This window comes from Catharus ustulatus, chromosome 3, assembly GCF_009819885.2.
Source record: "Catharus ustulatus isolate bCatUst1 chromosome 3, bCatUst1.pri.v2, whole genome shotgun sequence".
NCBI classification, from domain to species: domain Eukaryota; kingdom Metazoa; phylum Chordata; class Aves; order Passeriformes; family Turdidae; genus Catharus; species Catharus ustulatus.
The window spans coordinates 97645054-97668393 of record NC_046223.1 but is presented as its reverse complement, the minus strand read 5'-3'; the positions used below and the strand labels follow the sequence as shown (position 1 = coordinate 97668393).

The 23340-nt window shown below is 40.3% G+C and overlaps 1 protein-coding gene across 1 annotated transcript in view; it reads left to right on the top strand.

Annotated features, from left to right (window-relative positions):
* Positions 1 to 751: 751 nt before the first annotated feature.
* MYOM2 (myomesin 2) overlaps positions 752 to 23340 on the top strand; it is a 76096-nt gene continuing 53507 nt past the window's right edge. The window contains exons 1-9 of the mRNA XM_033053675.1: positions 752 to 790; positions 7619 to 7751; positions 8758 to 8877; positions 10496 to 10634; positions 10811 to 10968; positions 11831 to 11923; positions 22671 to 22759; positions 22838 to 22888; positions 23164 to 23328. Coding sequence (XP_032909566.1) covers positions 7645 to 7751; positions 8758 to 8877; positions 10496 to 10634; positions 10811 to 10968; positions 11831 to 11923; positions 22671 to 22759; positions 22838 to 22888; positions 23164 to 23328 — 922 coding nt within the window. The 5' untranslated portion in view covers positions 752 to 790; positions 7619 to 7644. The remainder of the gene's footprint in view (positions 791 to 7618; positions 7752 to 8757; positions 8878 to 10495; positions 10635 to 10810; positions 10969 to 11830; positions 11924 to 22670; positions 22760 to 22837; positions 22889 to 23163; positions 23329 to 23340) is intronic.

Genomic DNA, 23340 nt, shown 5'->3' with positions numbered 1-23340 from the left:
CTGGACAGAACCCTACAGGCAGCAAGCATCCATTTTAGTTAACAATAATCAGGAACCATCATGGGCCAAGGTCCCACAGAACTGACTGCTCTGACTGTATTTTTCCTCTGCATGCATATGTCTCTAGGCATATTAAATTCTTCCTATTTTACTACAAGACATAGAAAAAATCTCTCTCAGATTGACTGGTAATGTAATCAAGATGGAAATAATAGGGGTTTTATACAACTGGTATGCCTTCAAATGTTGCAGACATTCTCACATCCAGAGAGCTTTTAAGGAAGCAATAGGGAGGCTCATTTTACAGCATGAAGCACCAAGGGGATCTCATGTCTCGACTAATTATATTCTGCAGTTTACGTCTTCTCACTGGTTTTCTAAGTTACTGATTATTTTAAAATGTCAAACATTTCTAAATAAAAAATTTAAACTGTTTTCTGACATTTAATTGCTTCCCATGTGCTTGGTGTTGCTGGGAAAAAAAGCCCCACTTTTAACATAATCAACTGCTTTTTAAAGGAATGAGGTTTGTCTTTTATTAAAATATAGTATTAAACTGCATATAGGCTAATGCTTTTCTTTATATCACTCCCTCACTGCGTATTAGGCTGACCCCAGTTTTGGGAGAATCACTTGGTTAGTTCTAAATATAGCACTGCATCTGCCCTTAAATAGGAGTGAAGGGGCAGAGCAGCCTTTAGAGAGGGGAATTATTTTTTTCCTTGGGCAGTGTTTGCTAAGCTGGGAAAGGCTGGTCTTCCTCTGCTTTGCAGTTTTTCTATATCCCTAGGTAAGTCCTTTTTCTATCCATGTTTTTCGTGTACAGAACAAATGAGAGTGCTTGTAAGAGGGGGTTGTGTGCTTTCCTGTAAAAAAAAACTTTCCTCAGGGAAAATAAGCAATAAGTAAGACACAAATTGATTCATGAAAAGAAAAGCAAAACAAAAAAGTAGAGTAAGATTGTTTTGTCCTGTGCATAGTCACCTTGATTTTATTGTGTATTACATTCCCTCTGTTTCTGCATATAAAGAACTACATTACAGAAATCCATAGCTCTATTCGTATATATGCTTTTCTAATTGCACAAATATTGCATATTTTCTTATGTGCTTATACTGTATGATTTTTTCTGAACTCTGTGTGTAAATAATTAAGCATAAAATCCTATAGTAGCTGGCAAAACTATCTGGCCTACTAAAAACCAGGAGTAGCTAGAGTAGCGAAACCAGAAAAAAAATAAAAATCTGTGTCTGCCATGCTTTCAAATACGTGCTTCCAGAAGATGTGTTTCTGATGTCTGTATTGCTCTAAGCTAAGTGATATGTTCTGTGCCACATGAAAATTCCAGCTAAATTCCACTGATAGACTCCTAGGAAATCGAGTTCATGCTCTTGAAATTATGCCTGTGTGTTGACAATGCCTATGAGCCAATAGAAGTACCATAATGAGGGATAATGAATGTTGGGATGATGGAAAATGATTTTTATCATCTCACTGTCCAATGTTCTTAGCTGTCCAGTTGAAGGGATAGAATATACTTGCCAAGTGAAGGGAAATCTTCAAATTTTATCAGAACATGTGTGAACTGAGTGCATTTGGAATGTTAGGATGGCAAGGATTCAAGTCAATGTGGACAAATTTAGCCTCATTTAATTCTCAGTCTTGTATGATTGTGAATTCATAAGGTAACATCTACATTAGTACCCCATCTGGCATATATACTGTTCAGCTCCTCTTAGACATATGGAAGGAAAGTCAGTTTGGAACCTTCCACTCCTTTCCTTCATGAGAGTCACAGAAAATGCAAAATTACATTTTTGTATAGACTCACTAAAATACAGGATCTGGTGCTTCCCTCCACAACAATTACCTTGCTGGAGGGAAGGGTACCCATGACTGCCTGCTGCTTACCTCCACAGAGCAAAGGTCCTTATCAAGGGTTGTGGATATGGTTGTGACCACCCATTATATATTTCTAATTGCCTCCTCACTAACTTTTCTGGCTAGAGCGTGAAGCAAGCCATTCAGGGGCTGTTACAAAGTCAAGGTGTTAATTCTAACGAATCACAGCTGTGCTGTAACCAAATGATTGCATTTAATTGCTGAAGCTACTTGTGTGTCATTGAAAACAGTATCATTTGGTGTTGGGAAATGGTGAGGGTTTACTCATTCAAAACATATGAAATTAGTAAAAATTATAGTCAGATTTGTGATGATTGGTACCATCAGCTGCTTGGAAATGTAACTTTACTGGATATTCAGACAAGTACAAATTGAGGAGAGAATTCAATTTTTTTTTGTTATTATGTTTAATAAAAAAAGTAATGCATCTATTTCAGGGGATTATTTGAATCTGTTAAAAACATTGATGAAATGAGGAAAATACTACTTCCATGAAAAGGAGGCCCAATCAGTAAAACAAAAGACCAACTAAGATATAGCTAAAAAAATTAAAGGAAAAATGTAAAAAGTGTTCAATCTTGTTGAATGATGTCTGGAATTCAGCAGAGTAAGCAAGTGAGAATTCCATATGATTTTTTTTTAAAATGATGAGCATTTTTGTTCTATTGTCAAAAATGCTAAAACTGAATTTTTATGGGGACTGAACAAGATCTTCAAAGGAAGGACTGAAACACTTTAAAATGATAGTATATTTATGTAGGCTTTTTCATTCACAAAGCATAATTTTCTGTGAAAGTTCTAAATATACCCATGTGTACAGAGAAAAAAGACTGGAGAGACATATTAGAAATTTTGTCAAATCAGTTTTTAATAAAATTACTTTCTTACCAAAATGGAGAAGAATTAATCAGATCCTCCACATCCCATTCTGTTTAGACTGTAGTGTCTAAAGCTGCCTAATGACTCATGATGGTTTTACAAGATTTCCACCAAAGTCAGATTATGTGAGAAAATGATAATATGTTATTAAGTCTACAACCTCTACAGCATGAATATAACCATCTGGAAAGGATCACATATTTTTTGAGGAAATATGGTAATTTTTTATACTGGTCATTAGGAGAAACCAATTAATTTTTTTTAATCTTTTGTTGTGGCATGCAGGTGATATGGATTTAAAGATATTTTATTAGTTAAATATCAGGGGCTTTTATGCACCATAAAAGTATAAGTTGGTAGCTTCCTGAAAATACTTTGAACAATGGGGGGAATAACTAGCAGAACAAGAGACAGGTAGAGAAAAAAAATGTCTAAGTTATGGGAAAAACAGGACAAGCCCTCAAATCAGTGCAAATGGTCAAAGGAATTTCTGTCAATGTGAGGACAAGAACCTGTGAATAATTTTTGGCACTGCTGCAGATGGCCAGAAACAGAGACGAGCACACAAGTGCATGTTGCACGGTACAGCACTGGCAGGTCAGGCTGAGAGAATACATGCTGTACAGTGCATTGCTCATGACACGAGCCTTCTGAATCTGGGAATGCAAGTTGTCTATCTATGGTGAGTGCAGCCATGTCCTTCTTGCCATGGCATTTATCAAGCCATCCATCAATTTACTTGGTTGTGTGCCTGCTCTCTGAGGCAATGTAAATGATCATGCTAGAATTTACTGCTTGTCCTTTAAACCTTAAATTAACTCACTTATCTGACTAACAATGTTTATATCAGACCCTTGGCTTCTCTGCTCAAGAATGTGGCCCCTTGTCACGTGGTCCTAGATTATGGTTTTCTATTCAGATCAGTATTACTGTGTCACAAAACTATGCATATCCTGACCTGGGAACTCAGCCTTTCACTTAGGGTCAAGTAAAAATTCATGCTACAAAGCATGAAGAAATGTATGTTTATGTAAACTGGCTTGAATAGTCTAATTCACCTGTGGTTTATGTCATTAATACTTAAGGGCATTTTGGCTGAAGTAATTTTTCTCTGTGTTTAATAATGTTCTGAGTGGTTTATACAGCACATAAATTAGAGCAATTTAGGTTCTTTTTATGTCCCCACCATTTATAGTCATAGAAACAAATAGGAATAATAATAATAATAATAATAATAATAATAAGTAAAAAGGGGTAGAATAGTGCTACATTGCACTAACAATGTAAAGGTCAGATCAGACACCAAATGTTTTAGGATCATCTTTTCCCCGTAATTCTACGTCTTTTTCTTGAAATTCAGGGTCATTAATAGGATGTGTGTGGATGTAAATCAAGGATTATTTATGACATACAGGCCATGTATTTCAGCAAGGCCTCCAAAATTCTTGCAGTAGAACTTGATAAATAAAGCTTGAGATTTGCTTTTGATTTTTTATAACCATCCAGATAATTAACTTGTCTTTCTCTGGACTTAATTGGACTCTCAATTTTCCACTAGGATTTGTCCCCCAGTTTCTCTGCTGTATCACTTCCTTCATCCCACTTTTGAGTCAGTTTTACCAATTCACTTGCCAGTATAACTAAGTCTTCAGACACTGGCATTAGTAGAATTTTAGTTCACCTACAACAGTTAATTCACTGGAGTTAAGCTGTCATCAGTATATCATGTTTTCTGTCTTAGTGGTAGATTTTCTCAATATTAGAAAATATTTCAAACATCTCATATAAATGTGTATCAGTGGAAAACTGGTAAAGCAGTCAACATATTGTTCCTAGGAATACAGTATAAAGTTCTTTCAGGAGCCCAATACCCTATATGCTGCTTTTACAGCGGACTATCTTCTGATACTTGTCTTTGCAGCACTATTAAGTATTAAACACATACTCTGCAAATGTTGTTGTAATTAACTGATGATTATTATTAAATTTGGAATTGTTGCCAGGCAGCTCCCGTCTGTGTTAACAGAAGGCAAAGTGAGTCTGGCTGCTAACAAGCTCAATTAATTGCTTGTATGAAGGCTGTGAGTGGATGGCTACCCTTGTTTCTATACTAAAGGTGCTTGGGTAACTGTGAAAAGTATATGAAGCCAAATTTGAGGAGTCCTGGGTGCTGACAAATTGAAGAAGATATGCTAATTAAACCATAAATTTTACATTTAGTGAAAAAAGTCTGGACTGTAAATAACAATGGTGTTTTCTCCTCTCTCAAAGTTGAAAATAACTTAGACTCATCTTTCCAGATAAATAGGCATTACTCTGCAATCCTTATAAAGATCTCAGTGTGAATTATATATGTAGCAACATTTACACTGCATATTGATAAATTCACAGAATTATTTAACTTGGCCACATGTAAACACAAGTAGAGCTTAACAGTGGAGTGAGCTTAATATGTGTTTGTCTTTTGCACCTTCATTTAGGCAAAAAGGCTGAACAAAAATGGAAAAAAGGGAAAATTCTATCACTAATTGCTCAGCTAACATATGAAGCAATATGGAAATCCAGTGTCATATGCACAATGGTCACACAGTTAGACAGCAGGAAGAAAACCAGTGTTCAATGTCTGCAGGTGTAGCATCACATGATGTACAGGTATCAAAACTGGAGCCAAGGCTGCTTGTGGGCCTGTGCAGCTCTGCTCCTGTAACCAAGACATTATCATATGATGGGTTCATAGGTCTGGGAGGGGTCCATGTCAGCTCAGCATTGTATGAAGGCATCTTACTAAGCCAGCATCTCTGTGAGGTGCTGAACTAACTGGGGTCATGCTAACTTTCATATTTCTCTATAAATGTGGCAATATAACTTTTTAATGCGCCATGATAATGATTTAAACCTGTTAAATTTTTGTTTTGCATTGTCTTGTGCTTGCCTAAAGCTCTCTTTACTGAACCTGTGACCTTGTCATTCTCATCTCTCTTGAAAAACAGCTGAAAATGTAACTCTAAGTTTGCAGCTATGGGGTGATCAATCGTAAAATTCTCTTTAGGTCTCTGAACATTTTAAAACAGGATGTGACTTCAGTTAAATATACCTACTGTTTGCTCCTTACTTTTTCTTAGAAAAGTAAAGGCACCTGATATGAGAACATCACCACTTGGGAGCACTTGACTCTGCCCTTGACTATCTGCAAGTAACTATCAGACAAGTTGTTCTGTACTTAACCAATTACTAGCATTTCCTTTTTTTGATAAATACTATGTGCTGGAAATATGGTATATTTTATCATTTTAACTTGTAAAATATTTTATCTAAATGAATTTTTAAGATTTCTATTCAAATCCCTTTGAACTTTCATTTGATATACATCACAAAGATGTTTATTTATGTGACTTTTTGTTACAAATGTGAACTTTTGGGGTGGGTCTGAGGCAGGTTCTTCTTGGCATAGTCCACATCCAGGAAGGCCAAGGTTTGGGGAACTGGAGACTATTTGTTCTGTGTCATTTCTGGGGCAGAAAGTGATGGCCCTGGGGACTGACGTGGGTCCTGGGCTGTGGGCAGGGCGGGAGGAGCTCTGGAGGAGGCTGGGCTGGGGCAGTCAGGTGCATTGCTGTCCTCAGGACCTTGACACACTCTGAGTGTGCTCACAACACAGTGAGCTGATGCTGCTTCACGTGCCATGGGTGCCCTGAGGTGGATCCCAGGCTGTGCCTCAGCCTGTGCCCTGGGAGCTGGCATGGAGCTGGCAGCCTGCACCCTACAGGGAGCATAACAGCAGGAATGCTCCCCTTAGCTTTTGGTAGGGTATTGGATGTTACTGCAGTAATTTACCTGACTCAATCATCAGTTATATTGGGAGCTTGCTTCTGTTGTCACCGAAGTGTAGGTGCCTTGTGGGGAAGGTTTTGGCTGTTCAGCTGGGATCCCTCACCACTCTTTGGGCCAAATGGCCCAGGGGCAGAGAACCCCATACCCAGCCCCAAGACTGCAGTCATGCAAGCTGGCATCTACTCACAACATAGCTTGTGATATTCCCCACTTTTGCAAGAAGTTGTCATTGTATTTCTAATGAGCACAAAGGGATGTAGGCACCTCCTTGTTCTCGTGGTTGGTAATCTGCTTAACTCAAACCCAGTGGGAAATGTGCTGTTGTTCCCCACACTGCTTCTAGGAGCACCTTGAATGCTTCTTACAACCTTCTATCCAAATATTGATGAAAAATTATGCCATGCTTTGGAAAAAGTCTGCAGGAAGGAAACCAAAATGATTGATAGTCCAGAAAAAAGAACTCATGAGGAAAGATTGCATGAGCCAGCTTTGTTGAGTTTAAACAGGAGAGCAGGAAAGAAAAGTAAAGAAAATCTTCAATGGGCTGCTACAAAAATGAGCGAATACTGTCTATTTGTTGTCATGGTGAATTGGAGAAAACATAGTGACTATAAATTGCCAAAATGGAAAAAAAGTGAAAGGTTTGAAGAACAGAGAACTGAAATGTCTAACAATGGCCAAAAACCTGTCAAATTTCTATCCCTGGAAATTTCTCTGGAGACGTTAAATGACATCTGAAAAGAAGGGGAAAAAATGATCTAGTGAAATATCTTTTGCGCTGTCATCTATGATTCCATGGCTCACACAGTATGACTGATAAGATACAGCCTGAGGTACCCACGTTTGTGACTGATGGCTCTATTTGTCACAAATTGGTGCAATTTTATATGGTTGGACATGTTCACACACATGTCTACATATCAAAAAATATCAAACTAAATTGTCTGAAACATATGGCTAAATGTGTGCATGGCTAAATGTATGTGGCTAACTTCCCTCTCTGCAGGAATTATTGGTCATCACAGAGGGAGTATGTCTTCAGTAGCAGTGCCATTTTACCAGAGGAGGCACAAGCACTTTGATCAGTCCTATCGCAACATTCAGACAAGATATGTACTTGAGGAATATGCAGCAAGAAAGTAAGTGCCATGTTTTTTAGCACAGACAGGTCTCTGTTTTGGGAAGTCAATCCTTAGAATCAAGATACTTACCTTTCCCCTCCACCCCCAAAAAATTATTATTTATACAGAATGATAGTTTTCCACTTCCTTCCATTGTCTATAGTCTCCTACCAGCATAGCTGAACTTCCTGGCAACGTTGCAAGATACCTACACAGAGGTTTTAGCTTAGGATTTGTCCTGTTTGGTACCTCTAAAATGAAAATTCTTCCTTGTAGGCTAAAATTTAAACTCTGACTTAGGAAAAATTACAGTGAAATTTACTGTAAGTCATAGAAACAACTTTTTACCCATTCTTCTGTATGACATATGATATTCCTTCTCCTGAAGTTGGCTATAACTAATTATAGTTTTTGTGATTCAATTTTCTTGTTTAAATTCAAATGAAGTCTTAAGGCTTCTTGTTTGAAATCTCAGAGTTTTAACCAGAAAATACACATTCTTTATATATCAAAGCCTAAAGCTTTGTGTTGTGATTGCTTCAGAATCACCGTTCTCCCTAGTTAGTAATTAACATGCCTACCTAGCTGTCTAGCTGGTCCAGTTTCCTTTATAAAAGAGGACAGTTTCAGAAAGTTCTGTGAAATATAGAAAGGCAGGAATACTTAGAAACAGACAATGCTTTGGGGAATCTTTGTGATTTGTGTATTAGGCTGGTACCCTGGTGGTTCACTGAAATGCTATCATCACGCCTGAATGATTGAAGACGGAAATAAATAGAAATTTAATAGAATGAAATAAAATGCCTAATGATCCCCAGTGACAGATGATGGGCATTAAGCCCTTGAAAGACAAGTGGCAATCAGCACCTAGTGGGGTCAGTGAAGATGCAAAGATTTCTCACTGAACAGTGCTCAGTCGTGGTGTTCAACTCATTCAGCTCTAAGTAATTTCTTTGACATTTGTGTGAGTCTTTCACGTTTTACCTGAATTGCTGGATTATAACAATGTATTTTATATTTGAAGGGCTGCTTCCAGGCAGGCTGCTTATTATGAATCGTCTGGCTTGGGCAAAACAACGTGCAGACTCTGTGCCAGGAGGGCACGCACCTTGGCGCATGAAGCAATGCAGGAATCCAGGAAAAGGTAAAGCTCTCTTGGTCCGATCTGACCTCTGTAGTGGCTCTACTCCCAGCTCTTTTGCCAGGTCTCTTGTCAAAGTTGACAAGACTGGAGGTTTCTCTGTCACTGTTCTTCACTAATCTATTTTGGCTGGAACACTAAATGATTGAGTGTCACTTTCAGTCTCATATTTCAACTCAGAGTTGTTCCCCTGATCCGCACTCTGACCCTTGAAAACAACTTTAAAACAAAAATAAATTAGAATCCAGCTAGTACCCAGATCTAATTTTGAACAGAGCTACTCCACTATTCCTGAATTTCTAATTTGGATCAATTTAAACATTTAAAATTTTTTCCTGAATATCAAAAGGGTTTACTGTCATGTCTCAGTTACTGCCTTGATAAGAAGTCACAGAGTAAATGTGCTAATGACAGTATTCCTCTTAGTGAATTTAACTGTTTCTGCTCTGCTGTGCACTACAGTTACTGCACCAAAGACATGGAGGATTTATATTACAAGAAGAAATTCTGCCTTGTTTGTAGAAAATATGTTATACAAATCATATACACCCATGTAATTCTGGTACTTGGATTGGTTTGAAATATATAACCTCAGAACAGAAATCTCTAGAAAAATCAAATTATTTTAATTTAGGTTTTAAAAACTGATTTTAATTTTAGCAATATGAAAAAATAACAAGACATGGCTGGTGTTTAAAATACATTGAAATGGTACAAGGAATTTTTTTTTAAAGCATCAGACAAATAATATTTTGATTCACTGAATTTCATGGACATTTTCTTATTTGGGTTATGCTTTCAGAGTCTTGCCGTGTGATGACTATATTGACAGACATGCTAGAAATATCTGATATTCAGTACCTTGTTTTGTCCTGGGAAGGAAAAGAGTAGCATAGGCTGTTTACTGAATCAGCATGAAGGAAACTGAGCTAGCTCCTCCTAAAAACATTTATGAGTTTGGGTATTTTTAGGAAGTGTGAAAAATCTGTGGAGTTAGGTTTTCAGGGAACAAAAACAATTTTTTCAGAACTTTTTTATATTTTTCTTGTAGTTTTTATAATACCTCTTGCTCATCCTTGTTAAGGGAACAGCTTTTTTTGCATGCAACTGTTCATCAAATCCTTGTGAACTCCCTGGTCTGTATCTTCCAGGTGAGGTCAGGTGATACAGCTCATGGAGCTACAAGAGCTCCGAGGGTCCAAAGCTTCTAAAGCTAAACTATGCAAGCAAAGCACAACTTTTGACAGGTTGTGAACAGGCACCGGACTTGCCTTCACTCCTCTGCCTTCCTGTGTCCATGGGAAGGAAAATCAGGGGCCAGAAGGGGGCCAGGCAGGTTCTTGATCTTGATTACCAGAGGACTGTGGGGAACCATGTCAATGTGACCACAGCAGAATTCAAAGCTTAGAGCTATGGTCCCACAAATACAGGGGGAAAGAATATGAAGAATAGTCACATGATTTCACATACTCAGGATATGCAGATTGATGCTAAGAATGATTCCTAACCTAAGATTTACATCCTACTGATAAGGTTTCAGAGCCCTTGGTGGCCTGGTGTGTAGGAGTGACAAACTTAAAGCTTCACAGTGGTAACCTGATTTTTTTTCCTTATCCCACAGGACTCATGAGCAAAAGTCTCATGTAAGTGATGAGAAAAGAATCCGTTTTGCCAGTGAGTTGTCTGCTTTGGAAAAAGAGATTCACACAGCCAGGCACCGTGCTCGAGAGCATCTGGACAGACTTGCTGTGCAAAGAATGGTACCTGCTGAATCTTTTTGCTCCTATGCAAAAATAATTACAAGACATACCAAAATTTAGGCCTGTGCTTCAAATATTCATAGTGATTATGCGTCTTTTTTGTGAATTTAAGGTTAGATCTCCTACCCTATTTGAGGCTATTCCAGATGCTTCTTTTCTTTTCCCATGTTTAATAGGTAGAAGAAAATATGGCTCTGGAAAGACATATCATTGAAGAAAGAATAAGTCGAGCCCCTGAAATTCTAGTGCGGTTGAGGTCTCACACTGTCTGGGAAAAGATGTCTGTGAGCCTTTGCTTTACTGTGCAAGGATTTCCAACCCCTGTTGTACAATGGTAAGAGACTGGCCTTTCCTAGCCCTCCAAAAATGTTGCTAAGCTTTTTTCATTTGAAAGTTATGCCATAACTGATAAGTGTCATGTGTATAATGGCTTTGTTAAATCCCCTTTATAATCCTCCTAGATGTGCTGGATTGTAGCAGTTGATACTGCAGGGAAAGGAGTGGGAGGAACATTTGCTGAGAGGCCTCATGCAATGTGAGAAACAAACTCAAGCATTTCAGAAGACAGATAGTGAAAGACATTCCAGTCTTTCTGGCCACTGGGTTTCCTGAACACAAAGCAGAAAGTGGGAAAGTGCCCAGATCTCACAGGTTGCTTTCTAAACCTGCATAAATGTGCACAGCACCACTGTTGTAATGGGCAGTATCTGTGGTCACATCCCGTTACCTTCTATTGAGGAGGACATGAATTCTTTTCAGCTGCCCTCCTCTCTGGATAGGTCTGTCTTGTGCATATGAAAGCCTCAGGCTGGACTGTAAAGACCTAGACATGAGGCATAATTCTGTTGCTGCTCCCTTTTTTGTGCTGAAGTGTTTTACTGTGGTGCAAGATAAAGTTTGCTTCCCATCTTGTGTCACAGCTGGTGGACTTGAAAGTTCAATCCCCATGCCATCTTCTCTTTACTTCTTTTCCTCCTCTTCTAGACTGAGTGCACATCTTCTCTTTCCTCTTTCTTGCTGCTATGATGGTCCTGCTTTGCCTTCATGGCCCAATATGTATCTATCCATACATACTGGAAAATACCCCGTGCAAGTAGTGGCAGTTCACATGGTAGTAAATGATATCGTGATCCACAGATCTACCAAGTGAATGAATTGCTGATATTCATAAGTTTTATTTTTTCCTTGATTATCAGGTACAAAAACGAGGAATTGATTTCTCCTGCAAGTGATCCAACAAAGTACAGAATTGAAAGCAAATATGGAGTACATGTGTTACATATAAACAGGTAAATCTTTCTGGGGAGTACAACAACTTTCTTAAACTCTATAAAAAGTATTTTGTATCAAATACAATATAAAAATCACACAAAGGCTGAAAGAGAATTGTTAAATTTAGCACACTTTTCTGTTGGTATTCACTTTTAGGCTGGAGAAGGTCCACTGAATACCTGAATATTACATTATGAAAATGAAATTATAAGTTAGGTATTTGTATTCATTAACTTCAGTAATCTACATGATATAAAAAAGAAGAGGCAAGTAGCTGAAAAATGGTAGTTCCTTTTTTATTAGAATTACATCTTCTCAGCATTTGAAGTGGAAAATTATATGTTCTTGCCATGATGAAGCTCTCTTAGGTAAACAAAATTATAGCTGGGTAGGACAGGAATACACAGCTGTATTTGTTTTACTGTGTGCCAGGTTCTGCTTTCCTTTTCATCTCCTTTTGTTTTTTTTCTTTCAAAAAGTAAGGAAGTGTAAATTACTTTTTTAAAGGTTCTAATTTAATAAATTTTATTTTTTCAAAATGTTAACTTTGTGATATAGAACATGCTTGGATATAACAGCTTCCCATAAACTAATCCCATGCTGTCTGAAACAATAGAAATGTTACATGTGACTTTTAAAGAATATAAAAGCCCAAATAAAAATGAAGACATGACTGCAATTATTAATAAGAAAATGAGTATCTAGAGCAGAGACATAAACCCCTTCTTTTAATTTCTCCAGAACATAAGCATCAGCTGTGCTGAAACAGCTGGAGTATTTGTGGCTAACACTTGGCTGGCCAAACATTTAATCTTCTACCTTGTCTCCATCTGTCAGCAGTGGAAGCAGCCCTGAGCATAGCCTTGTGGCATTAGTACAGAAAATAAGTGCATCATTCCTTCTGCTTTTGGGAAAGACTACTCGCCTTTGTCATCCTGCAGCCAAGTTCAGCCTAACCTTTTCATAGCTCAGGATGGGAGAAACATATCCCTGTACAGAACCTGGTAGCAAGAATCACCAGGTTTTTGCTTCCCAAGATGCTTCAAAGGCACTCAGTCCTCTACCCCCAGGCAGTGGACAACTTGCTAACTGCTCTCTGTACCCATGAAAGCTGTCCACACTGCTGTTTGTTCCCACCAACATTACTTTTGAAGATAGTAACAGCAGGTTAAAATATAAAAACAGCTTGTCCTTTTGCACTCCTCTCCCTTTTAGCAGGGAAATGGAAAACTCTCTCCTTTGTCTGGATATGTGTGAGTGCCAGTCAGGAGATGAAACTTTGTTCACTTCCTGATGGTGAGTGACTGTGGCTGTTTACTTCCCTTGGTTAGCACTCCTGAGGAACTGCTTGGTGAGTCCAGATGCCAGTTATGTAGTATGTAACTGTCCCTTGTGACATTTTAGGAGTAAATAGCTTTTAGAAGAAATGGGAATCAGTGCTGATGCTGCTTTCTGAGCACCTGTAACCATCAGGCTGAAGGGTAATAACAGCTTCCATCCCCTTGGTGCATTTTGCCTCTTTTCTCTGCTGGTTATCAGTCATGGAAGCACAATGAGTTTTGGGAGTGTTCAGCCGTATTTCAGGCAAATTCAGACATACCACAGTCACTTATTGGCACCCACTCAGGTTTCCTCACCCCCTGTCTACTAGACCAGACCTGCATGTACTCATGCAGACTACCTCACATTCAGCCAAGCTGCCATCTTCAGACTCTTGCTCCATTTCTCTTTCATTCTTCCTGGCAGTCCTTTTGCCATCTAAAAATTTGTGGCTGCTTTCCCACAGATTTCCCTTCTGCGCTTAAAATAATACTGGGGGATAGTTATGATTTATAGAGTTTATTAAATAGAAATTTCTAATTTAAATTTTTTTCTTTGTTACTAATCCATTTTATGTCAAGACTTAATCATCAACTGTATTTTCTGTCCTAAAAGCACAGAAAATGGACATGCAGGAAATGGAAGAACATTTTGTCTGCGCATAATTAACATTAAGTGTATTTTGTATTGAAAGAAATAGCTGTATAGATAATGGTTAAAATATATACATTATTAATGTTTTATACAAATGTATCAATTAATTCTGTATCTTCCAGTAATATCTTTGTGCACTTATATTTTGTATTTTATGAATAATTTGTTTTTCTGTGAGGTGGAGCCATTGGGAGTTTCTTCCTATTCACTTTTGTGCTCTTCTCAGCTGTTCATACTAAAGTGCTGAGCTGAATGTAATTTTATCCACTGCCGCTCAGAACGGCCTTGGAATTTCTTGGCTACTTTTCTAGCACTTCAGCGAAGCCCAGGGAGTGAACTTTTTCCTTCTGATGCAAGTGTGATATTTATTCCTGTGAGTATTCCCTGATCCCAGTGGAAACATTCTTGAGGCACTGAAACCTTTCCGTCACCTTGTTGTCTTAAAGTAGTAACAGGACACAGTTTCATCCCCCACTGTTTGGTGTTCTCCAGAACCCATAAACCTATACAGTAACCAGATAATTTTAATTTCTCTGTCTCATATTTTTTATGATGCTACGTTCTCAATTTACCACATTTTTTGCATGCATGCAGGGCTATCATGATCATATAGTGTCTCTTTCTTCCTCCTTTTAAACTTCTTCAAATGGGATTTTGAGCTCAAGATCTCCCTTGAGCAGTAGACAAAAGGAGTTTGGAGTTTAATTCTGTTTTTTCACATATCATAATTATAGCAGAAGTTATGCACTGGGGTAGTGGTTCATCCCATCTTTCAACTCTCATCTCATAAGTCATTAGGAGGAGACTGTGAGGAATCCTTGGAGGGAAAGCTCCTGATAGTTGAAATAAATCATACATATCTGGGAATGTGTGGGTTTGTTTAAAATGTATTTTTTATCCCACATAATTTAATTATGGATAGGCACATAGTACAAGAAAAGATTTCTGTATCAGTGGTAGTCAAGATGAGGGTGACCATTGCTTTATGGCATAGCTGAAAAATATTTTGCGTCTTAGCAAATATCTTAGTAATTAACTGTTGGAACATTTTTTAAAGTCTTAGTTGCTAAAATTTGTTCAGCAACAGAGTTTTTTGTTTCTTTTTTACTGTGATGACTTATTAAATGGATAACTTGGTTTTATTCAACTGTGATTGACTATGTTATATTCCCAGCTACACTGGCTGGTGTGTAGAGGAGGCAGCAGGATGCTCCTCCCTGGGGGTGCTCCTGACTCCCAGCCCTCAGTGAGCGGGAGGCTGAGCTGAGCTGGGCGTAGGAGCAGGAAAGGACATCTGACATTCCAGGGCACCATCAGTGTGCTGTGACCACACACTACCGTATGTATAGGGCTCAAGGTTTGACAGTATTTTGTCTTTTATTAGAGTCCTATCCCTTTCCTGTTTAATACAGTAACACCCTGAGCAGTGCATACCATAGCAGAGGGGGAAAGGTTTGCAGTGCATCAGCATGAGAGTGTGGCAAAGCCTGCAGAGTGCAGTGTAACACCAGTGCGAGCATCAGAGCCTGCAGAGTGCAGTGTAACACCTGCTGGAGTAGGGAGAGCCTGCAGAGTGCAATGTAACACCTGCTGGGGCAGCAGAGCCTGCAGAGTGCAGTGTAACACCTGCTGGGGCAGGGAGAGCCTGCAGAGTGCAGTGTAACACCTGCTGGAGCAGGGAGAGCCTGCAGAGTGCAGTGTAACACGTGCTGGAGCATCAGAGCCTGCAGAGTGCAATGTAACACCTGCTGGAGCATCAGAGCCTGCAGAGTGCAATGTAACACCTGCTGGGGCAGCAGAGCCTGCAGAGTGCAATGTAACACCTGCTGGGGCAGGCAGAGCCTGCAGAGTGCAGTGTAACACCTGCTGGAGCATCAGAGCCTGCAGAGTGCAATGTAACACCTGCTGGGGCAGCAGAGCCTGCAGAGTGCAATGTAACACCTGCTGGGGCAGGGAGAGCCTGCAGAGTGCAGTGTAACACCAGCCGGAGCATCAGAGCCTGCAGAGTGCAGTGTAACACCTGCCGGAGCATCAGAGCCTGCAGAGTGCAGTGTAACACCTGCTGGGGCATCAGAGCCTGCAGAGTGCAGTGTAACACCTGCTGGGGCAGGCAGAGCCTGCAGAGTGCAATGTAACACCTGCTGGGGCAGGCAGAGCCTGCAGAGTGCAGTGTAACACCTGCTGGGGCAGCAGAGCCTGCAGAGTGCAGTGTAACACCTGCTGGAGTAGGGAGAACCTGCAGAGTGCAATGTAACACCTGCTGGGGCATCAGAGCCTGCAGAGTGCAGTGTAACACCTGCTGGAGTAGGGAGAACCTGCAGAGTGCAGTGTAACACCTGCTGGAGCAGGCAGAGCCTGCACAGTGCAGTGTAACACCTGCTGGGGCATCAGAGCCTGCAGAGTGCAGTGTAACACCTGCTGGGGCAGGCAGAGCCTGCAGAGTGCAGTGTAACGCCAGCCGGAGCATCAGAGCCTGCAGAGTGCAGTGTAACACCTGCTGGAGCATCAGAGCCTGCAGAGTGCAGTGTAACACCTGCTGGAGTAGGGAGAGCCTGCAGAGTGCAGTGTAACACCTGCCGGAGCATCAGAGCCTGCAGAGTGCAGTGTAACACCTGCTGGGGCATCAGAGCCTGCAGAGTGCAGTGTAACACCTGCTGGGGCAGGCAGAGCCTGCAGAGTGCAATGTAACACCTGCTGGGGCAGGCAGAGCCTGCAGAGTGCAGTGTAACACCTGCTGGGGCAGCAGAGCCTGCAGAGTGCAGTGTAACACCTGCTGGAGTAGGGAGAACCTGCAGAGTGCAATGTAACACCTGCTGGGGCATCAGAGCCTGCAGAGTGCAGTATAACACCTGCTGGAGTAGGGAGAACCTGCAGAGTGCAGTGTAACACCTGCTGGAGCAGGGAGAGCCTGCAGAGTGCAGTGTAACACCTGCTGGGGCAGGCAGAGCCTGCAGAGTGCAGTGTAACACCTGCTGGAGCATCAGAGCCTGCAGAGTGCAGTGTAACACCAGCCGGAGCATCAGAGCCTGCAGAGTGCAGTGTAACACCTGCTGGAGCATCAGAGCCTGCAGAGTGCAGTGTAACACCTGCTGGGGCAGGGAGAGCTGGCCCCTCATCTGCTGCTCCTGTCCTCTGCACCACCTTCATTTCTTCAAAAAGGAAAGTTTAAAATTGACTGAACCTTCTCTTCTTGCTCTTCTGATTTAACAGTCAGTAGAGTGCTATTTCAGTTTGATTAGACCCCAAAGTCTTGTGATGATTTCTGAGCTGTGGGTGGAAGTAGAGCAGTGCAGACCAGAGGTGTTGAGACAAAGGAGATCCTCTGGTGTGGCCCGCAGAGCCCTTGACCTGTGCAAGGTTGGTGGGTGATAGACTGCAGCTCCCTGGGTTTTGCAGGTATGCACTATCTGTGGCTGTATAGAAAACAAAATGGTGTACTGCTCTCCTTTCCTTACTGAAAGGCAAGGAACAGCCCACAAATATCTGATCTTGTCAGTCACTGTCCCTATAAGATGCAGTAGTTGGGGGCTTGAAGAAGTGACCACCTCGTGAGAGATGTCCCTCTCCCCTGAAAGTGAAATCCAGTCAAACAAGAGGAATCAGTCAGATTCATTCCGACTGGAGAATCAGGACAGGAGATGGCAGAGTATTTCCATATTTTGATGTCATATAGCCATAACACTGAAAATTTTGTCATTTGGATTCAAAGGAGTAATTTTTAACTCTGTAATCTTCTGCGTACTATGTCGTGTTCTTTACATGCACTGAATTTTGTTCTAATTTAGGCAAAGATGCTATTTCATTCTTAATTCCTGTGTTTAAATCTACACTAGGCAGTTGGATGAATATATGCATTTTAAATAGATGTATTTGCCTGGAGAATATTCCCCACACAAGTATTAGCACTTCAGAACCTCATGTGGATTCAGAGCAATTTAATTTACGCAATAAAGTATTGGTACCTTGGGACAGATACTGCTCTGCACTCACGTTTTATGCTATCTAAATGTACTCTATGCATATTTCATCTGACCTTTGTAAGAGCTGAAAAACACATTCTCCACCATAAAACAAGAATAACTGTTAGACCACACCTTGCCTCCTGGGTACTTCAAATGTAGTTTCTAACTGGTCTTGACTCAATGCACTTTACAGTGCAATTTAGGAAATCTAAATTTTTTTAGCATACAAGGAAATAGATATTTTCCCAGGATAATCCTCCCTCTGAGCATTATCTGGCACACAAGAAAAGTCAAAACCTTATGTAACTTGCCATCCTGTCCATTTTTTTTCATAGTGCATATGAAACAAAAGTGCTGTCTAGCTCCTAGCCACTAAAATACTATATTTCCAATATAAGATTTAAAGGGGTTTCAGTGAATACTAGACTGTCTAAGACGGTTTATTTCTCTTCCAGAGAGTCAGATGAATGATCTTACAAAGACATATAAATTGCTTTCAAAGCAGTAAACTACAAAAAATTGGTAGAACTGTTGTGACCTCTTAAATAGCAAGAAGTGCCTGGCCTGTGGAATTGTGTTCATAATAACAGTAAGAACCTAATTTCTCTTCATAAAAAATAAAGGGTACTGTAAGAAAGTGGTCAGCTGTTTGGTCAGCTGCTTCTTTCTTATGTTCTTCCTGAGAAAATTAATTATAACTCTATCACCAACTTTTGTCAAATATTTGCTTTCAGATTTTGAACTTCTTTTGGCTAATGAATCTCCTATCTGTTCTAGAGACATTTAAGATCACATTCTGTTTTCTTTACCTTGGAAACCATCACAAACAGAGCTCATCAAAAGATGTATTTTACTGTTTCTTAGGAAAGCAGAACTGTGGGGAGGGGATTGAAATGAGCACAGATATATATCCATTTTAAAAGTTAATCAGGTTACTGCCATTCTGCTTCATCATTTTCGGGCAGTTCTTGCATCTTTAAATTTCAAACCACACTTTGAGTGGTTTAGCACAATTTGAGACCCCAAGTTAATTCACAATACATGCTTCTCTATTTTCTGGATTATTTTTAGGCCACCTGTTGTTTAACAATATATCTCACTTTAGATCCTAAATCCTGTGTAATTCTAACAGATGCTGGTTGCTATTTAACTATTTTATCTGGTGTTCTGCTGGAAAATGAAGCCAACGCTGAGAGCAGATGACTGATTTAAAATGACATTTTTAATCAGAGTTAACCTCAGTCAATCAATGCTGATTTTTTAATCTTTGTTGTTAACACTCTATAGCAACAACAAAATGTTAGAGAGCAGTTAAGTTGGATTTGAGAGAAGTGAAGCAGCCTGAAGTAACACTTTGTTTATGTGAGGAAATGGCCTAGTGCAGCAGTGTTGGAGTAATGTTCATCAGTCATTTATGAACTGGGTGCTGTGTGCTGTCTAAATCATTTCCAGGCCAGGAGAGATCAGGCCTGATCAGCACACACAAGATGGCTCTCCCAGCAATGTACTGCCAGGTGTAAGTGTGCACCATCCTTTGGGAGGGTCAAGCTCACCCAGGAGAAACCTGGGCTTGCAGGTGGTGGGAAGACACTGTGCCCCTCTGGAGGTCTTTGGCAGGATGTGGGTTGGGTGGTGGCTTGAAGGGCAGGAAACTGTTATTGGGCAGGTATCTGGGGACAAGGACTGCACTGCCACCACTGCCTAGGAAAGTCACTCCTGGGCTCTGCCTGACACAGCAGATTAAAGACGTGCTCTGCCACAGTGACCTCCTGTGTGAGATAAACTGATTTTCTCACCCTTCAGGACAGGGCTGCCAGTCATCCAGACTGCTTTCTGGGAAAGGTCCCTTACTCTCCCCTGAGGTGTGTGTGTAAGTCCTTTTGGTGAGCTGGAGCACACCAAGGCATGGCAAGGGCTGCTCTAAAACATCAACATTAGGGCAATCAAGATCCAGCTTCTGGGGATGAATGTTGTTAAATTTGATAATATGTAATATACAATATTAAATATACTATGTACTATATTTACATTATTTACTGTATATTCTATATATAGAATCTTAAATAAGAGATATATCAGAGTGACAAAGATGCCTTACAGCTACAGAACAGTTAATTCTGCAATGCCCCTTGTAAGAAATTTTTGAGCTTCATTTGTTTTTAACTTGTTATATTATAGTAAGATACTGTACTAGACTGTGATAAATGCATGAACTATGTACACTTCAGTACAGAGGCATAATATGCCTTAGGAAATTGTCCTGTACTGCAGTTTTTCTATTGCTTTTTGGCACTTTATTACACAAGTGTTAAATAGTGTGAAACTGGGATAGTAAAAAAAAAAGTGTTCTGCTTTTAAAAATTCATTGCAAAGAAGTGTTGTCAAGTATGACATCTCTCAAACAAGTCCAGAATCAGTTAAGCTTTATATAGCTCTGGGAACAAGTACTGTAATTTCTTTAAAATCCTTCTTGAAAACAAACTGTTAAATAACATCCTGCCCAGACAATGGTCATGAATGAGATTAGATCCAGCTAGTGGCCAGCCACAAGTGGTGATCCCCAGTGCTCAGTGATGGAAAAGGAGCTGTTTGGTATTGTTGTCAGTGACGTGGATGAGGGGAACAGGTGCAGCCTCAGTCAGACTGCCGATGTCACCGGGTCAGGTGCGAGTGCTTATCTGCTGGAGGGCAGGAAGGGTCTGCAGAGGGATCTGGACAGCCTGCATCAATGAGCTGAGGCCAACTGTGTGAGGTTCAAGAAGGCAAAGTGATGAATCCTGCCCTTGGATCCAAACATCCATAAGCAGGGCTACAAAGCTGCCTGTTGGAAAAGGACCTGGGGGTGCTGGCTGACAGCAGCTGAACATGAGCCAGCAGTGCCCAGGTGGCCAAGATGGCCAGTGGCATCCTGGCCTGTATTAGCAGTATTGTGACCAGGGCAGGGATTGTCCCCTGCACTCAGCACTGCTGAGGCCACACCTCGAGTCTGTGTCCAGTTCTGGCCCCTCACTGTAAGAAAGACACTGAGGGGCTGGAGAGAGTCCAGGGAAGGGCAGTGGAGCTGGGGAAGGGTCTGGAGCACAAGTGCTGTGAGGAGCTGCTGAGGGAGCTGGGGGTGTTTAGCCTGCTGAAAAAGTGGCTCAGGGGGACCTGATTGCTCCTACAACTGCCTCAAAGGAGGTTGTAGCCAGGGGCGGCCAGGCTCTTCTCCCAAGAAACAAGTGACAGAACAAGAGAAAATAGTGTCAACAGCACCCCAGGGCGGTTTAGTTTAGATATTAGGAAAATTTCTTCACTGAAAGGGTTGTCAAGCATTGGACCAGGCTGCCGAGGGAAGTGGTTGAGGCACCATTCCTGGAAGTTTTCAAAAATCTTGTAGCTCTGGCCCATGAAGTCATGGTTTAATGATTTAACATGGTACTAGTGGCTGGGTTGACAGTTGGACTTGATGGTCTTAGAGGTCTTTTCCAATCTTAACAATTCTATGTTTTCAATTCTTTTAAATTGTTTTTCAGTCTCACTGTGACTGTCCAGACTGTACTAGGGTTTCCTACCCAGCTGCAGGACTTTTGGTAATTTAGCGTAGTCTTAGGATTACCCTTATGTCTTTGATAATTAATTGTACGATAAACTTTGTAATTGATTTCTTGAGTTTGTGAAAGATGTGGCTAAAGAGTTGCCTCCAGGAGGAGCTGTTAGACCTAGAAATTTAGAGAGATAAATCACAATTTAATGGAACTTTCATCAAGTTGTGCTGCAGCCATCACGATACAGATAGTATCATTTTTATGATATGATACTGTCCAGAACATATGCAAGAAGTGAAAAGTAGGTGTCTGATGTATCTGTGACAGCTGCTACATACTCCAGGTTTGGCAACCTGCAATGCAATTTCCATAAAACACCCTTACATACTCCTCTCTCACATCTGGGATATATGACCTCTTAGAGGACAAGTGCATTCAGAATTGCATCACTTGGCAGTTGCCAAGAAGACACAAATTTGTTCTTCCGAGAGGAAACTAAATGGATGCATTCACAATATTGTATCTCATAACTGAAAATTTTTGAGAGGCCTCCATAAAATGTGATGCTAAATAAATTATTCCAGTTGGACTCCATTTTAAATAAGCAAAGGGGCATCAAGGTTTGTACCTATATCTTAACAGTTGGTCATATATGTGCTTGTGGAACTTCAAGGAAGAATGTATTAAGCGAGACAATCAGTGTTTTGCATCAAGTAACTGTTTTTTGCTTTATATTTGTTTATACTGTCCTTGCATAATGAAATTTTTTCCTCTCTAAAAATATCACAAACCAAGCCATGTATGCACATAAACAATTTTGATAAATGTTCCTGAATTTTTATATCATTTTCCTGGATTGAGATATGAGAAAGGCAAAAAATACCAGTCTGCCAGAAGAGAACAACCATAGACGGTAGAATTTTAGCAAGAATCACATGTAGTTTCGTTCCATGTCTTTCTCCTAAAATGTGGCAGAAAGGCAAGATGTATTAAGGAAGATTACACACAGGAAGGGAATAGCCAGACTGGCATTATCCAGCTATCTCCTTTAGATCATTCTCTAAAGGAAATTTGCAGTTTGCTCAAGTTGATGCAGCCTGCACACTAAGCTGTGATAAAACTGCAGTTAAAAACAGAAGCAGTGTTCTGATTGTCTTTCATTGATGTCCTGAACTTTCCCTACCAGTGAAGAGCTTTATACATTTTCCTTATGGTTGACATAGTTTGTCTTACAATATCAATCATTAAGAGAATTTTTATTTGCATAAAGAGACATCAGTTTTTCTCCTTCCCCTTTTCAGAGCTGACTTTGATGATTCTGCAACCTATTCAGCAGTAGCAACAAATGTCCATGGTCAGGCATCAACTAATTGTGCTGTGATTGTGAGAAGTAAGTCCTACTTTATATTTAAAAAAATAAAAATATAATGCTCATGTCATTGAATGTTTCTTGTATGTTTGTTCATAGGGTTCAGAGGGGATGAAGAGCCTCACCCAGCTGCAATGATGCCCTTCCACTGTAAGCCTTTTTTTAAATTTACTTAAATTATTTATGTCCTCATGTCAGATTAATGCTTTACAGATGAGAAAACTGGATACAACTTACTTCTTCTAACTTTGCTTTTTAAGCATTGAGTTAGAGTAGGAGCTGGCAGATGCTCTTGCTTTCCCAGTTAATTTCTAGATCAGCATGGAGTATAACAGAAAACTCCATCTCCTGCTCAGATCAGACAGTAATCTGTGCCAAGTACAATTTACTTGTACTCAAGAATGCTTTCATTTTCTCATGCACAGTGCCCCTGTCATATGACGTCTGCTTCACCCACATTGATGTCCAGTTTCTGGAGAAATTTGGAGTCACTTTTGCAACTGAAGGTGAAACACTGACCTTGAAGTGTTCTATGTTGATCACTCCAGAGCTGAAAAGACTACGACCTCGTGCTGAGTGGTATAGAGATGGTAAGTTATTAC